Below are 17,487 nucleotides of genomic sequence, written 5' to 3'. Positions count from 1 at the left end.
TCCCCCGTCTGCGCGTCCTGAAGCGTTTGATCAGCGCAGTAGCTCCGCCGACTACAACGTTCAGCAAAACGTCCGAATAAACGAAATCCGGTAGAAGATTGTGTGCTGTGTTCTGCCGAATGTTCAGCAGCTCATCCCTGGTAAAACTGATCGTGTTTGAGAAACAAAAAAACAGGAAAAACGAACAAAAACAGTACAAACACTGGAGAGCCAAACACTGAGGCTGCCGTCTGCAGCGCCATCGCATGTACCAACAAATACATGCGATGTTAAAACAACAAATGTTGTTTTAAGAAATTTTTATGTTAAATTAAAAATCATCAAAAAAAATTTTGCATTTCAGCACAGTCCCTGTTTAAAGATATTCAATGCAGTTTTTTTATTCAAAAAGTTGGATCACAACTCAGATCTAAAGTAATGTTTGTTTGGATGCAAACAAGGGAAAACAATCTTCTACATTGACTTTCCACTTCAGTATGTGGTAAGTCTGAGCAAACAAATATAATTTCATACAGGGTCACTTGATCCAGCTTGAAACGATCAGGACTAATACTACTTAGGGCTGTCAAATTTTTTTTTTCGAAGTTCGAATATTTGTAGAATTTAAAATAAAAATTCACATTCGAATGCAAAAATGTTGCATTTGAATTTTAGTTGTGCGTTAAGTAGGCAGCCTTATCAGTGGCGCACGAGATGAGATGACGATGTAAGTGTCATTCCATTTTATGCTTTTGTTAGCCTATCCAGTTGAAGCCATTAGATGCGGCACTGCTGCATTGTTAATTACAAATATTGCGGGAAAAGAGAACATAAATGCGGAGAAGATCTTGTTTACGTCAAAACTGAAACTAAGCCGTTCACACAGAACGCATATTTCACGCATTTTCTAGAGGGATATCTATCAACGGTGCACTCGCATCTCGCACAAAAGAGCCGCATGTTTAGAAAGCCATGTAAAATTAATGCAAGTACAACTTTGAAAAAACATATATCGAGACTTTATGGCAAGTTTTTTCCCCATCCCACTGCAACTCGCGTTTTTAAATGAAAAATGTACTCTGTGTGATTGGCTTTTTGCCCTTTGTATTAAACTATGCATACATACATGATGCTGTTTTGTTTATAGTTGTTTAAGCAACTTAATTATAATTGGTTTATAAACATTATTTTAAACATCATGCACTCTTTTTCACAGATAGTCATGTCATCTTATGCTTTGAATAAACGTGCATTAGTAATATTTTGCTCGATGCGCCCTCTTGTGGCCTCAGGAGAGAAGCTAAAAGGTTTTCTTCACCCTAACTGAAATTATGCATTTTAAATTCAAATATAATTCGAATTTTGGTAATAATTAAGTTAAAAAAAATTGAATTTAGTTTCATCCATTTTGGCAGCCCTAATACTACTTATGGCATTGTACAGAAGCAGTCCAACAGAAATCCATGTCTCTTTCCTTGTCTCTTTGATGACCTCTCAACACCTCCTGACTGTGCAATGATATTGTTTTTATGTGATGAAAAATAGCAAGCTGCTTTTCAAAGGTCTTTAAAGTCTGTCGACCCCCTGAAGGCCCTCTCTACAGAGAAACAAAGCAGTGCCTTCCTTCTCCGACCTTGCTGGCCTTGATTCATCCACAGAGGAAAAGGTTCCCTTCAGTAGCAACACCAGACAGAAGTCCTTGAGCCCACCACAAACCTCCCTCTCTATTCTATTCTACAAATCCTCCCCTGATTCAATTCAGCTTTTGTTCAAAGAGAAAAAAAGCAAAAAGATGATTAAATATAAAAGTAGAATACAAAGAACACTCCAAAAAAAAAAAATCACAAGCAATATTATTTCTCAAGGTAACGTTTATACTCCAGCTTTCAGAGAAGAGAATGGGGAGCAGAAACATTCTGACGATGTCTTAAATCACATTCCACACAAAGTGGCCCTGAAAATATTTATGAAGGAATAAAAGAGAAACAGCATTTGATGTTGATGGAGCGTGTCGGTGCACGTGGGTCACAGAAAAACATGCCAGTCAGTCTGACCCCATCGTCTGAGTTCTCTCTGTTCCTCTGAGCTCCGAAAGAGAACCGGGAGGACATTCCAGGGTATCAGTGTGCACCCACCACCCACAACAGAGGAAGGGCAATCACCTGTGGGGCCGGATATGGATCTAAGAGTAAGAACATTAGCAGACAACAACTCTACCATCCTTGAATCCTCATTTTTTTACCGTGTATGAGGCACATGCTCCCAGGAGTCAATAAGGACAGAGCAGCTACAAGTGTTATACATTTTTCTACTCACTACAGTTTGTGTGTGTATATATATATATATATATATAAAAATTACACTATGGATAAAATGTTTGGGGTCAGTTTTGAAAAAATCTCTTATGCTCACTAAGGCTGCATTTATTTGATCATAAATACAGTAAACCAGTAATGTATTAGTATTAGTGAAGTATTATTACAATTTGAAATAACTTTTATTTTAATCAATTGTAAAATGTAATTTATTCCTGTGATGGCACCAGTCTTCAGTGTCACTTGATCCTCAGACAAATCATTCTAATATGCTGATTTGGTGCTCAAGAAATATTTCTTATTGTCATCAATGTTAAAAAAGATTAACAATTATTAATGAAAACAGCTCAATATTTTTGTGGAAAACTTAAGACTTATGACATTTGTCATATGTCATATGACATGACTATCCGATGTGTAAGATATTTTTATTAATTCCTATGAAATATGATTATAATAATTATGAAAGAGCACTTTCTCATTTGTCAGCAAATTAAAAAGCAACAGATAAGAGCTGTTCAGATTGCTTTGGCAAGATTTTAAGCTTTTATATCAACCCGTGACTAAATAATTAGCTATTTAACTAGTCACTCCAGTTGAAAAGGTTAAAACACAAAAATAAATTGAATGGTTATTGTATCAGCCTCAACAAGCTGCTGATTATCAGTTAGCAGTTAATGAATGGTCTCACACACTTACTGTGATGTAGAAGGTTGTGACCACGTTGAGCGAAGAGGTGAATATTGTGCTCATTCTCTTCACCGAGGGCTCATCCAGGCTGTCGTAAGTGGGCAATACTTGCCTGTGGAAGAAAAAGCTTTTTATATACATCAAGCTCAAGATGCATACATTAAAGTAGGTCAATAAAAGTTACAATTATGACATACTGTCGATTACTACTGCTGAAAACAATGTTTTAAAAAGCTCATATTTTGATAAAACGTTTATATTAGTTCTTTCAAAAATGTCTGTTATTTGAGGTGTAAAGATGTCTTAATCATTCATTAACAGGGGTTACGGTTCTAGGAGGAAGAACATTTAGTTGTACTGTACATAACTGATGTAATTCTTGTGGGTGAATATTTGATTTTGTCAATTGTCCATTTCTTGTGTCCTTGTGCATATCAGGTCTCCCCTTTTACAATGGACTGATCCAATGTGTTTAAAGTAAACTTGATTTTTGTTTTTATAAACTAAGAGACAACATATTATAATCGACAGCATGTCACAGATAAAGTCTACAGACTTGCATTAAACCCAAAGCATTCATATTTATAGTAACGTTATGACAAAATATAACAAATATAACATCATGTGAAATCACATAAATGCTTATTTATTGGTTAACTCAAACTGACCAGTCACAGTATAATCATTATTTAGCATAAGGACATACTGAACTGTGCGTTTGAACTCTAGAGACATAAACATGCAAGAGAGCAAGAGAAGCAGGAATTTAATATAGAAAGGCCATCACGCATTTCAGACATACAAAAGACAAATGGAGGGAGGGTGGGAAGGAGGGAGAGTCGAATTGGATGAAACGAGCACTGATAAAGGGTTCAGTATCACTGAGAAACAAAAAACAGCTACAAAAAGAGCAGGAAAAAAAAATCGATGTCTGTCATCAGGACAACCAATAAAACCAGACGCCAGCAAAACATTAAATGGGGAATTTACAATGGCTATATATTAGCGACAAGTGCTAGTCAGACTTTAGCATGTTATAAAATTTCTGGCAGTATGGGCTTTTGTTCGGGCTCTCCTGCTCTCAGCCCACTCACAGCTCTCGTAGACACAGTCGGAGCCCATTCCTGCTTTTATTAGGATATATACAGTACCACGTTCTGGGCTTTTTAAGCCAACGCCTGATCTCAGACCAAAGGCCAGTCTGTCTCATAGATGGAACTCACTCGCAATAAAAACCAGAGCAGTGGGAAAGAGAGAGAGACGTCTATGTAGACTTCTACATTTTATGTGTATTTATTTTTTAATTTTTCACTTATTCATTAAAACACAGCAACACAGCAGTTTTGATATTGCTGAAGCATTCATTTTCCATTCAAACTCAGTTTGATGTTTGAAAATCTCTCACTGACTACCACTACGAAGTTTGGGGTCAGTAAAAATTTTTAAGAGACAAATTAATACTTTTATTCAGCAAGGAAGCATTAAATGGACCAAAAGTGACAGACATTTATAATGTTGCAAAACATTTATGCTATTTTTTATTTTCTATTCATCAGAATAAAAACTATATCATGGTTTCCACAAAAACATTAACCAGTACAATGGTTTTAAACATCGATAGTTATAAGAAATGTTTCTAGAGCAGGGGTGTCCAAACTCGGTCCTGGAGGGCCGGTGTCCTGCAGAGTTTAGCTCCAACTTGCCTCAACACACCTGAATGGAAGTTTCTAGTATGCCTATAAGAGCTTGATTATCTGGTTCAGGTGTGTTTGATTAGGGTTGGAGCTAAACTCTGCAGGACACTGGCCCTCCAGGACCGAGTTTGGACAGCCCTGTTCTAGAGCATCAAATCAGCATATTCAAATGATTTCTGAAGGATCATGTGACACCAAAGACTGGAATAATGGCTTCGGAAAATGCAGCTTTTCCATAATAAATTACACTTAAAATGTACTAAATTAGAAAACAGTTATTTTAAGTTGTAGTAATATTTTACAGTATTCATGTTTTTTACTGTATTTTGATCAAATATTTTAATGGTAATGAATGATAACACGTTGATAGAATGTTTGCCATTCAAAATGTAATGGAAGTTGGCATTCTAACATTTATTTGTATACTGTATTGCACAAATCTCTACAATTGTCTCAGGATTCGGATTAAAAAAATGCTAATTTTGTTTCTCCAAGGAAACACTTATTTGCTGACAACATTTGCCACCCAACTGTTGATTCTCATATACAACTAGCAGAAAACAAGTCACTGTTGAGGCGCCATTTACCCAGAACCAAAGTCTAAAATCTGATTTTACTTGCAATGCAAGCCCTGGTATTTCCCTCACAAATTTAATTTGATAATTTCCTTCTGTTTAAGTTTTAGTCTTTATAGTCCTCCAGCTTCCAAAAGCTTTTTGACAATACCTTTCATGTTGTCAGCCATGACATGGATGAAAAATAGAATTCAGAATTCTACAACTAGTATGTCTGAAATCAGACAGACAGACGACTAGAATTACATAGATATATAGAATTCAGTGCGATAAAATGGAGAGAAAGGACCCCAGAAAAGCCATTCCTGATGAATGAAGAGAAAAGTCCCCAAAAAGCTATTCCTGATGAAATTACAGTGTGTGTGGAGGGGGGAAGATCAGGGATGCTACAGTCCCACTGCACTTTCTATACACCTCTACCAGGTGTTGACATAATAATTATTTTATAATATTGCTAAAATGATCCCTTCATAACACCTAAAGCTGTGAACCAGTGACTTGATGCTGTGTAATCTGACATGACAATTTTACCATAGGAATAACACATTACAGTGGAATTTACACATTAAGCGGGAGCCGTATAAGGGTGCCAGTGGACCCAGAATGCTGCTGTTCAATGAACCGTATCTGTTCTTAGTCAAAAGAGCAACCAGGTCAACTTTTCTCTAAAGATTCAATTTGGCATCAAAAAGAGCTCATACTAAATGTACTAAAGTAATAAATGTAAATTGATGGGTAAATGTAGGTGTTGACAGGAACTGTTTGTGGTCGGATCGGAGGTCACGTCGCGCCATCTCGCTCTTCTAATGATCGGGTGTAAGTGGCATTGTATGTCAATGCCGGCCAAGAAGGCACAGCCAAACATCACTCATCATCCTTCAGAGAAAGAGTGTGTGTGTGTGTGTGTGTGTGTATAAAGGGGGAGTCACAGTAAGCTTCAAGAGCCGCATTACCTCATCCACACCAGAATCCAACACTGACACCTCCTCCACCCCAACACCCTCACTCTCCAACACACACACATTTGTGCTGGCATCTGCACACTCAGTCACCTCAATTCTATTCACTTCCAAACACATTAATATCCAGACAGACACAAACACAAGCACCATGTTAAGGATAATAGAAGGAACCTTCTATGTATATTTAACTAAGAGAATTGTGTGGATAAAAGCTATTGTTTGTCACAAATTGATGTTTTTGTCTGAGAATATTTTACAAACATTTATAACAATTAGAAATGTTTCTTAATCAAATCAGCATATTAAAATGGCTAAAGGACCAGGTGGCACTGGAAGATTGTTGTGGCTGCTGAAAATTTAGCTTTGTTGTCACAGGAATAAAATTAGAAATAAAAATGTGAACGAAAATGAAAATATATTTAAAAAAAAAGAAAAATTTTCTTTTTCGAGATTATATTACTGTTTTACTGTATTTTTGATCAAATAATTGTAGCTTTGACTTAAAGACTTATGTCAAAAGTATTTAAAAATACTACCGACCCCAAAATGTTGAAAGCTAGTGTGTGTGTGTGTGTATGTATGTATGTATATGTATATATATATATATATATATATATATATATTTGTGAAGGAACATGTGAATGTGTTTATATAATTATATGAATACACTTAATTTCCCTGGATGTACTTAGTTTAATTGTTTACAAAAAACATAAATTTTACAAATAATATTAGACAGGTCAACTAAGTAAAACTACGATAACCATATATGCATGGTAAAGATTTGATGTATTATGATGTGGATATAGTAAAACTACAGTGGAAATGATTTGCACAATAAGAAATTAAACTTAAAAAAGAGAAAAGAAGAGCTGAAGGAACTGGGAGTGGAAGATCAATGGACATTGGTGAATGGTGTTAATGTTGTGAAAGATAAGAAACAGAGAAAAGTGAGTCAATGACTCTCCCTGGCCAAATTTGAGATTACATAACCTGGTAAACACTGAGAATACCAATCTCCCTGCATGGTTAGTATATTTGAGCTAGTGAAAAGGAAAGAAAAGAAACATGAAATTAGGTCAAGATAGAGAAAAAGAATGTGATCTTTATCAAAGTCAAAAAACACTGGTCACAAGTCTCCCAGCAGTATCAAAGACCTGGAACAATGCTAACTATGAGCTCAACATTAGTTTATGGTACACCCACAACATATCAGAGTTCAAACATAATACAAATAAAGACTGTGTCAGTGCACATTGGTTGAATTCATCAGGGGAAGATCCGGTCACGATGAGTTCTTTATGAATGAACTATAATAAGGTGCAAAAACTCATCATTCCATGTTTATGAATCATTAATGCTTGTATCAGAACGCACTAATATTTCAACTGTATGCAGATCTGACAAGCTGCCAACTGATGAAATAAATCAAGACAACCTTGTGGGTCAGCCTATTATTGCTATGAAAACCCAAGCTATTCAAACACGTTAAAAAGGCAAAGAGGCCTTTCGTGGTTGGGAATAGTTCACTCATAAAAGAAACTAATTTTTCACTCACCTGTCATTCCAAACCTGTATGACTTTTCTTCCAACACGCTTTGAGATGGCAAGTTTTCAATATGCACATGTGCAAAAGAGATTTTAAAGCTATGGCAGAAGTAAGACAAACAGTGAATAAAAACTTAAATGTTGGTCTTTACCTTCATAAAAGAAAGAATATCATACAGATTTGGAATGACATGACTGATTAAATGATCACAGATTTTTCATTTTGGGGTAAATTACGCCTTTAAGGAACAGAGTTAGTGTTAAGAATAGGATACAAAATATACACAGAAGACAAAAAGTTAGACATTCCACGCAGGTTAGTGCTACACTCAACTGGATAAAGAATACAGTTACAGCATAAGCTGAGCACCATCAGAATGTATCAGTCTACTAAAAAGGTTCTCCATTTTCTCAGGGCAAACACACTTGTATTAGGTGCATTAGCTCTTGAGTTCAAGGAATGCCATGATGTCTTTTCGTACCATGAAAATGGAGCCCTACATTAAACCTTACTGGCCTTATTCAGGCGTCAGAAAGGAGGAGGGAGGCGGTGCAAGGATTGCGGAGTACTTACGACTGACAGGCAAATGCCATGCCACAGATAGGGATGCAGCGAAAGACGCCGTCCCACCGAACGTAAATGACCTTGTTCAGCCACTGGCCAGTGAGGAGGCCGTGTTTGAAGGAGGAGAGCACCATCTGTGGTGAAGGGGAGAGCAGGAGGGTTACAGATCATCCCATGAAGACAGGGCAGAGGGAGAAAAAAAGACCACGAGAAGGGCAGTGATGATGCTGAGATAAGACCCTTAGACTGACAATGAATAGTACATGGAGAACCTGTAATCTTTTTAAAGGGATAGTTCACCCTAAAATTTAAATTCTGTCATCTTTTACTCACCTTCATGTCGTTCCAAACCGGTATGTCTTTATTTTGGCATGGAACACAAAATTAAACATTATGGACCATGTGCTGGACACTCAAATGCTCAGAAAAAAAGACACTGATATCAAAGTATCATAAAACTGATCCATATAATTTGTTTCCAAATCTTCTGAAACTACACTACCATTAAAAATTTTGGAGTTGGCAAGATATTCTCATAAGTTGTCTCTTATGCTCACCAAGGCTGCATTTATTTGATCAAAAACACAGTAAAAATATTTTAGAAATATTAGAATAATTTAAAATAGCTGTTTTCTATATTTCTACATTTTAAAATGTAATTTATTCCTGTGATGAAAAAGTTGAATTTTCAGCAGCCATTACTCCAGTCTTCAGTGTCACATGGTCCAGTCATTCCAACATGTTGATTTGGTTCTCAAGTAATCTTTCTTATTATCAATATTAAAAAGTTACTTAATATTCTTGTGGAAACTGTGATTAATTTTTTCATGATTATTTGATGAATAGAAAGTTTATAAAAAGCATTTTAAATAGATTTACTCTATTTGACATTACTGTCACATTTGATCAATTTAATGCATGCTTGCTGAATAAAAGTAGTAATAAAAAAAACTGGCCCCAAACTTTTGATTGGTTCTATATATGATAACTTAGTGTAAAAAAAAACACAGAGTAAATAACTGCCTAATTTGAAAACCATATGGGTTTAGAACAATATTATAGTGAGCAAATTATTTTCATTTTTGGGTGAACTACTCCTTCAAGGGGATAAACAAATATCACAAAAATCAAAAACAAAATAATTTGTCAACTAATGGATGAAAAACAAATCATACTGATCAGCTTCCACGCATAATTTCAATGCCAGTTCATCTCTACAGGACATCAAAACTTTGCAGCTGCATGTGAAAAGGGTAAAATCTGACTGCTGCACACGTTTGCAGAAAACATTTGCGGCAGCTTGCCAATTTCCATTCAAAATCAAGAGCGCCAGCCCGTGAAACCATCAGAATCACCACCAATCCCAACCCTATCAGATCTGCTTACCCAGTCGTAGGGTTTAATTCTAGCTGGAGTATATCAGAGGATGCTGGGTATTACCAAAGTTGAGACAACGCTAACGACACACAACATATATAAATTCTACCACCAAGACACAAACTCACACACTCACTCACACAATAATACCCTGAACCGGATGGCACCAACAAACAGAGCTTTGGATTGAATGAAGGTGGACAGAGGAGGAAGGGGATTTTGGGTAATGTAGTTGAATCCATGGCAGTGGTATGGTCCGTTCTCTGGGGCGGATTACTTACGGGTGGCAGCAGAAGGTGGTGGCGATAATTGGCAGACACTGTATGACACCCTTGAAGCGCCACAGATGTACTTGCTCCACCCAGGAGCCACTGATTATTCCGTAACGCAGAGAGGACAACACTATCTATAGGCCGCCAAGTCAGAGCATCAGATGGTTGGTCGGAAGTCAGCATCAGGAATGGGGGCGGGGCAGCGGTTTAGATGGGGGCAGAGGGAAAACATAATTAGATGGTAAAATGCTAGACTAAGAAATGGGTTGGGAAAAAAACACCCCATTGAGATGGATAAAAGGAATACAAACTGTATAGGTTGTGCAACACACTAAAAAAACTTAAAGGACCTTAAAGTCTTCAATATCAATGACTAGTAGAAATACTTCTATTGTATTAATGATTGACTGATTTATTGATTGCAATTTTATTACAAATTGCGTTATCAGCATAGTAGTTTCAGTGAAAACTTCACAAGTTTGTGTAAAATCAGAGTTCTCCAGATTTTAGAAAGTTCCAGAGAGTCTTGTGCTGCAATGGAACACTTGACTATATGGAGTTTACATGATCAGTATAATAAATTCACTAATTTAATAAGAGACCTAGAAATACTACAGAACCTAAAATATGTCTTAATCATTCTTTGTTTTACATCCTAAAACTTATTCCAGAAAAAAAAAATATCAACATTTTCAATATAAGCTAAGTATATATTCTGCGTTCAACACTAACTCAGCATAAGGTTTCGGAATGTTTTGTCATGGTTCTCTTCAGTTCTTTAAGAACTTGCATTTCACTTTTACACTTTTCCAGATTTAGAACAAGAAACACTGAAAATCTGCTGGCATGGTGAAGCATATTCACATTGTATTCACAAAAAGAACAGCCAATCACCACATTACACTCTTCAAAAGGAACAAAAAAAATGGGAAAATTTCATAAAAAAAAAAAAAAAAGCTATAAATGAATTCCACACATACTTAATACACAGCATCATTGAAGTGACTTGAAGTGAAAAACATGACCTTAAAGCAACCATAATGAACAGCTGTAATCTGAAGTGTTTGAAATTCATGTTGAAGTGCATTCTTACACTTTACAAAACATTTTAATAAGATTTAATATACTCAAAATGCTAGAAGATCAAATTACTTCCTCATACCAAGTATAGTGAATATATGCATATATATAAAAACTGCCTACACCTGAATGAGGGTGTGCTGATGGGATTTGATATTACATTTTTCAGGGTTAAAGTTTGGAACTGTGAAAAGGGGAACGACTCACCGTGAACATGAAGAGTGTGTAGAAGATAAGTGCCATGGCTGAAAATGACTGGATTGATGACATCATGTTTCTTTGCAAGCTGAGTGGTAGCACAATGAACAGCGACACAGCAATCAGTAACACGATACGGATGCTACGCGTCACCTGAAGGAGCAAAAGGAAAACCAGTTGTTGGCTAATATATCTATTTATCTACATGTGTATATGCATACACACACACATAGTTATGCAAATAGTAAAACAGAGAAAACGTTAGTCATATTTTAGTGTACAGGAAAAATTGGCAAACTGTATTTATTCATCACTTGGCCAGTATCTTTATTTTTATTTATTTTACCATCAGCATTTCATCAAAGGTGCCTAATGTTTTTCTCCAGAAAACATATGTTAAATATTCAGTAATGACTAAGCAACCAAAACAAGAATACAAGAAACAAAATCCCTATTATGACAAGTCATGTTTTTGTGATTGGTCTCGTTTAACAAAAGGATCTCTCATCTTGCATTAGATGCTACAAGTTACACAATGAGCTATGTTTGACAGAATTATACAGCTAAAAATGAAACAAAAAAGCTAAATAATCCCCGTTTTATGTCAATTATAAAAAAAAAAAAGAAAAAAAAAAGAAAGTAAAATACAGATTTGTGGCCAGCAAGAAATATTTATAACCAGTCAAATTTCTCAATTCACCCATCACTGGCAGGTGTGATAAAAAGTTCATTTTCACACAGAAACTGTGATCTCATCTACACTAAAGTTATAAAAAGTGTATGGAGTTATTTTGTTATGGTTACATGACACACAGCTCAGCACTTTTTTTTTTTTTTTTCTTTTTAAAGATAATGGCCTTTGATTTGATCATTTCAGAAGGTTTATGAACAAGGGCAACGATCAGTTCTGGGAACTGCTTATCATTAATTGATTTGGAAGAAATGTGTTAGAGTAACAAAAGGATTTAACATAATTTTAGTCACATGAAAACCTAAAAGCTTATTTTTTTTACCTCCAGCCCAAGCAGCTGAGCAAAGAAGTTGGACCCCAGATCTGCGATGACGACATAGAAAGCAATGCATGTGCCCAACATGAGGCCAATCATGCTGAAAACAGAGAGAGAATACAAGTAAATAATACAAGCAATAAGAGAAGCTGAATCTCCACAAAGTCTTCTTACCTTAATTCCACAAGAGCCTTGCCTGGTTTTCCATAAGCATGAAAAGCTGGGAAGGGAGAAAGAAAGAAAAAGGCTTCTTGCTAAATTATCTTGTAAAATTACAGTTTTTTTTTTTTTTAACCACTTCCACAAAAAGGGTTGATTAGAATTTTTAACATAACACTAATATCACAAATACTAATGTGGCAGGAGCTCTTTCAGTCTACAATAGGGGAGTGTTGTAGGTTCTTGGCTTTTCTGTTTTATTTTGCTTTAAAAAATACAGATGTTGCAATCTGGTCACCTAATTTAACAATATAATGAATTATTTCACTGTAATCCACACTGAGGATGCTTGAAACATTATCATGATGGAAACTGATGAAACCTCTTAGTGTGTCTGCTGCTTTCAGTCACTCTCACCTAGTCCAGCGTAAGTCCTGCGTTTGGTGTTACTAGCCGAGTGGACTAGAAACATGCAGGACTGGTGGGTCATCCACGAACAGAAGAACAACAACAGTGTGCCCAACACAATTCCACACTGCAGAGAGAACGAAAAAGAAAAATGGCTCTAAAAATTAAAGGACAAATACAGATGTCTTATATATTTATATTCCAGCCCAAGTAAATGTTACATGCTTTTACTGATTCTTGTAAAAAATAGAGTGGACAAACTAAAATGGCAGCTTATCAATTTCTGATTCCCTTCATTCCCTCAGTTAACAGATTATTAACCAGAAAAGTAATGCGTAAACAACTCCAAGTCCGTATGCCAGATTTCAACATATGGAATCCTCTTATAAGCATACAAAACAACACAGCACACGTTCCCATAAGCTCTAACCATGCGTTTACCTGTTTGAAGCAGAAGGGCATCGTCAAGACACTCACACCCACGATGCTGTTTACAACGTTCATGATCAGACCCCAGTTTGACACAGTCATTTTGGCTCTCTGACAGCTGAGATCTCTAATATCCAGATGGGTGTGTGTGGTGCTTCCACACTGGCCTAAGGTTTAATTGAGATAAGTAGGTTGATGCAGCTGTCCTTCAACTGGTCGTTATCATGCTCTGTGGAGACGCAGAAGAAAACAAAAACTTAAGCATCACATTCAGCGCTACTGAACTTGAGGGACTTTTAAATGTACTCATTTGCTAGTGTTATGCTTTATATGTAAAGAGGAATATACAGCTTAATACAAAACAGCAATATATAAACCATTAATAAACAATTAAATAGCTTATTTATTCATTTTGTATGCTCTACGAGATCAAAAAAAATGCAAACAGCTTCTGGAAACAGTAACCAAAGAAAACCAAAGCAAATAAAAATCTATATAATCAATACAAATGTATACTAGTAAACTCTATACCAAACAGACTCTGAAATATACAAAAGATGCTAGATTTTGAGTGATATAGAAGATTTCCTTTCATGCTATAGGAAAGCAGGTCATTACAGAATTACATCTGGAACAAATTTAACACATTTATCTATTGTTGGTCTACAGACATGTTCGCCTAACCTGATTCCCTTAAAACGTTAAAAACGACATATCTGAAATTGCTGCACTGATTACAAACATTCAGTGTAACTGTCAAATGTGTTTTACGTTGTCCTGCCATATGGCAACAGTTGTGTTGTCAGGTGCACTTTTGAGTACTTTTACACAACTCATAGAACAAACTGATTGGTCATTTGTGGGAAGATTTTTTGAAGGACTCAATAAAATCAGAAACGGCAGCTTGTGTTTACATGTAGCAGACACAGAAAATATGCTGTGTTTGCTTTTAGTTTTGAAACACTGTTGAAAACAAAAATGTCATTTATCAGAGTAATATCAGTGTGCATGTGACAGCATATGTGACTTTTATACACACCAGAAGAAGTCATTATTGTATACTACTTTTCAATTTGCTAATTTAACATGCTATTCAATAAAGCAATTATCATTTCTCATGAGTAAACATTGTCCGTTTATAAAGTTTCCCATATCAAGAATGAGGAGGTTATAAATAAGTTTGTTTACGTACCACGTCCACACTTTTCCCCAAGTCATTCATTTATAAGTGACCATCGGTTCATGGCTGTTTTAAAACGATTACAAATAAACTTCATGTTATATGTGTGCCCTCTGTATGAAGTTACAGGAGATTCAACAAATATTTAGAGAGAAAATATGCAAAAATGTCCTTGTTTCCCCAATCTGTAACCAGGAAGTATGCGCAGCGCTGCCAGTGTGGCGTTACCAAAGACACTAGTGCGCCCTGCTGCCTCCAGTGGCCAGGAGTGGAATTACACGCTGCTTACAGCCTGTCACGGTTAGTCAAGTTCACTTTTGTTTGACAAATATAGCTGAAATTGGAAGTTGACGGTTTGTTCATTTTGTTTTCAAAGTAACTAACACCCTGCAATATCTTTTGAGTCCCGCAATGCTTTACTTTGACACACGGTGTAGAATTTATGCATGCAGAGATCATATCAATGGCTCAGTCTGTCAACAGCACCTACACAGACGAATCACAGTGTTGTTTCATTTGGAGATTTGAGCAGGAAAGGGAAACAGGAACAAGGGATGTTGATCTGCAAGAGGAGCCCCACGGAATCTGGGCAACAGAGGCTTCTGTCTCTGGTGTACTGGTGTGTTTGGAGGAGAGAGGTTGGGACCAGCGTTCCCCAATAAGGCATGCGCTCTCCTGGGAGGGGATTTTAGTGTGTTGTTTTAGGGGGGCTGGTTTTAGAAAGGAGACAGGAAAAGTCTGGCTATTGTGTACCACTGGCCTTCGAACGTAACTGACAAGTCAGCCCATTGGCCAGAGGGTCTTGTCACTCCACACCTAATCCCTGAAGATTGGAAATAGGCCCGAGCAGCAGAAGGGGAGACAGTGGGCAGATTGCTAGGCAGATTTGGTGGTGGGGGGGAGAGATTCTGTAGCCAGGAAGAAATTGGACACAGGCACCCGGTTGAACCGCTGACCTCCAGGGGAAACCCCTGGTCAGCGTGAGGTCACGGGAGCACAAAGCTGGGCGATGAACTGCGAGAGGTCAAGCATGTATGCGGCTGAAAGAGAGTCTTTGTGAGCTCAGGCATGCACAAAATTTCCCATCAGCCACCAAAGTCACAGGCTCCTCAGGAAGCCAAGGAAGGGGGATGAAACCTGGCGACGGAGAGTTGCAGCACTTGTGTGTGTGCGAGTGACCTCAGAAAGGACACACACAGACTGCAGCAGTAATCACATTTAATTACACATCAACCAGCCTTGTGAATGAAGTTTTTAATGCAGACCTCCCTACACACAAAAAGACTGACATGTGCAGCTAAACATTGCCTACCTTTGTCCTCCTAAAATCTATTAAAGCCCTCTCTATTAACCATCAGCATCGCTAAAGGCTGCAGATAATGGCCATTATGTTGATAATTGTGAATAAAAGGAACAAAAGATGTTTTTTGTGTGCAATGCCTCAATCTACCGTTCATCCAAAGGTCGGACCTATTTATAATGGGAGCCTGGTTGAAACGATAAGGGCTGAATTCAATAAAAGAAACGAATACATGATCCTGTGCCAATAATCTGTCAGCGCTCAGTCGCTAATCGATTACTTATGTATTCTAAACAGTCCTGTCGGCATTTGTTTATTCCAGTGTTACCTGTTTTAATGTGATTTACTAAATCAAATCATTTGCTTATTGGATAATCATTAGTTTCAAATCTATTTCAAATCCATGGTGGTGTGTTTTAAATACAGGCTCAGTGATAAAGATAGATCTGTTTAGAAGAAAAACCTTTGAATTGTGTTCTGCATATGCAAGTTTTATGTTTACCTGAGAATTGAATTAAGAATATTTTTCAAATAAATTTGCTTATAGGATAGATACATAGATAGATCTCTATCACTCCCAGTGTATATAGTGGTTCCAGCCCTGCTTTAGGAAGAACATTTGCGAGATGACACAGAATATTAACTGGTGCTTGAAAACAGTGTTCATTGTTTCATGGATATTTCTTGTTAAATAAGCAGAACACAGCCTTAGACACATCTACACGTCAATGCGTGGGGGTCAGCAACGTTGTTGGGAATTTTTCTCATAGTAACACATGCGCAGGCATAGCACAGCTCCTTGGCATGTGGATGTGGACAGTAAAAATGTCAGAATGACATTTACACCGTTAACGACTAAATCTCTCTACGTTACAGATACTGCTATTATGCTTTGGACGAATCTCTCTCACACACACAATCAAACACACAAGATTCCAATTGTAAAGGGAAAAGCTGTGCATTCAGTATTTACTTGGCCTGACAGCCATAATTTCAGTTTTCACACAGCTTAAAGATAGGGGGTAATTAAAGTGAGAATGTTTTCCTTTCAGATTAGTTGTCCTGTCCATTTATCAGTTGTCTGACCACATGTGTACAGACGCTGGATGCCTGTGAAGCACTCACTGAAAGTCAGTCTTTCAGAAAGAGTGCCAAATTGTCTTTCCCCATTAAAAGCTGCTCTCCACTCAAACATGGCAAGCATCTCGGCTTGACAGGCGGCTATTTTATAGGCCTGAAACATTTCTCTGCCTCTTTCCTTACGTCTTTTGCTGTACCCAACCCCCGTGACTGCCAACTGTTAGTACATCTCAATCAGGTCTTCATGTTGAATTGGGCTTAACTAACCCCACTCAAACAGCCATGAAATAGCAGAGAAAAAACTCACCATAAATCTTTACACAGGGAAAAAACCCCTCAGACTCGTAAAAAAGGAGGGTGGCAAGAGTTGCGCTGATGGGCTGATCTATGTAGCCTCTCCTCTCAAAGTTATGCACAGCCATCCTCATACAAGCCCGCCGTATATCAACCACGGGGGCTGGAGGGTCCGGTCAATGGCGGGGCCTGTTAGATGCGGCCCGCACAGAAAGGGCTCCTGTGTCGGCTCCCACCTCCAATTAAAATCCTTTTTTGAGACATGGTTATGTGCGAATTGTAATTGGTAGGGGTGTCTGCATGGAGAAAGAAGGCACCTCATTCCTGTGTGGCGGTGGGGAGTGATTGGGGCGGTTTTGGGTTTCTGTAAAACTA

The 17,487-nt window shown here is 37.3% G+C and overlaps 1 protein-coding gene across 1 annotated transcript in view; it reads right to left on the bottom strand.

The window, feature by feature from the left end:
* Positions 1-14,667, bottom strand: part of LOC107581650 (putative sodium-coupled neutral amino acid transporter 10) — a 28,086-nt gene extending 13,419 nt beyond the window's left edge. Inside the window, exons 1-9 of the mRNA XM_016267272.1 lie at positions 14,451-14,667; positions 13,271-13,487; positions 12,839-12,956; positions 12,437-12,482; positions 12,269-12,362; positions 11,265-11,408; positions 9,986-10,111; positions 8,338-8,462; positions 2,994-3,096 (exon numbers count right to left, since the gene is read on the bottom strand). Of these exons, the coding sequence (XP_016122758.1) occupies positions 2,994-3,096; positions 8,338-8,462; positions 9,986-10,111; positions 11,265-11,408; positions 12,269-12,362; positions 12,437-12,482; positions 12,839-12,956; positions 13,271-13,360 (846 nt within the window). The 5' untranslated portion in view covers positions 13,361-13,487; positions 14,451-14,667. The remainder of the gene's footprint in view (positions 1-2,993; positions 3,097-8,337; positions 8,463-9,985; positions 10,112-11,264; positions 11,409-12,268; positions 12,363-12,436; positions 12,483-12,838; positions 12,957-13,270; positions 13,488-14,450) is intronic.
* Positions 14,668-17,487: the final 2,820 nt, after the last annotated feature.

This window comes from Sinocyclocheilus grahami, unplaced genomic scaffold (genome assembly GCF_001515645.1).
Source record: "Sinocyclocheilus grahami isolate Dianchi unplaced genomic scaffold, SAMN03320097.WGS_v1.1 scaffold36.1, whole genome shotgun sequence".
In the NCBI taxonomy this organism is placed as follows: Eukaryota; Metazoa; Chordata; class Actinopteri; order Cypriniformes; family Cyprinidae; genus Sinocyclocheilus; species Sinocyclocheilus grahami.
Note: the sequence above shows the minus strand (reverse complement) of the source record. Positions and strands in the feature narration are given on the sequence as shown.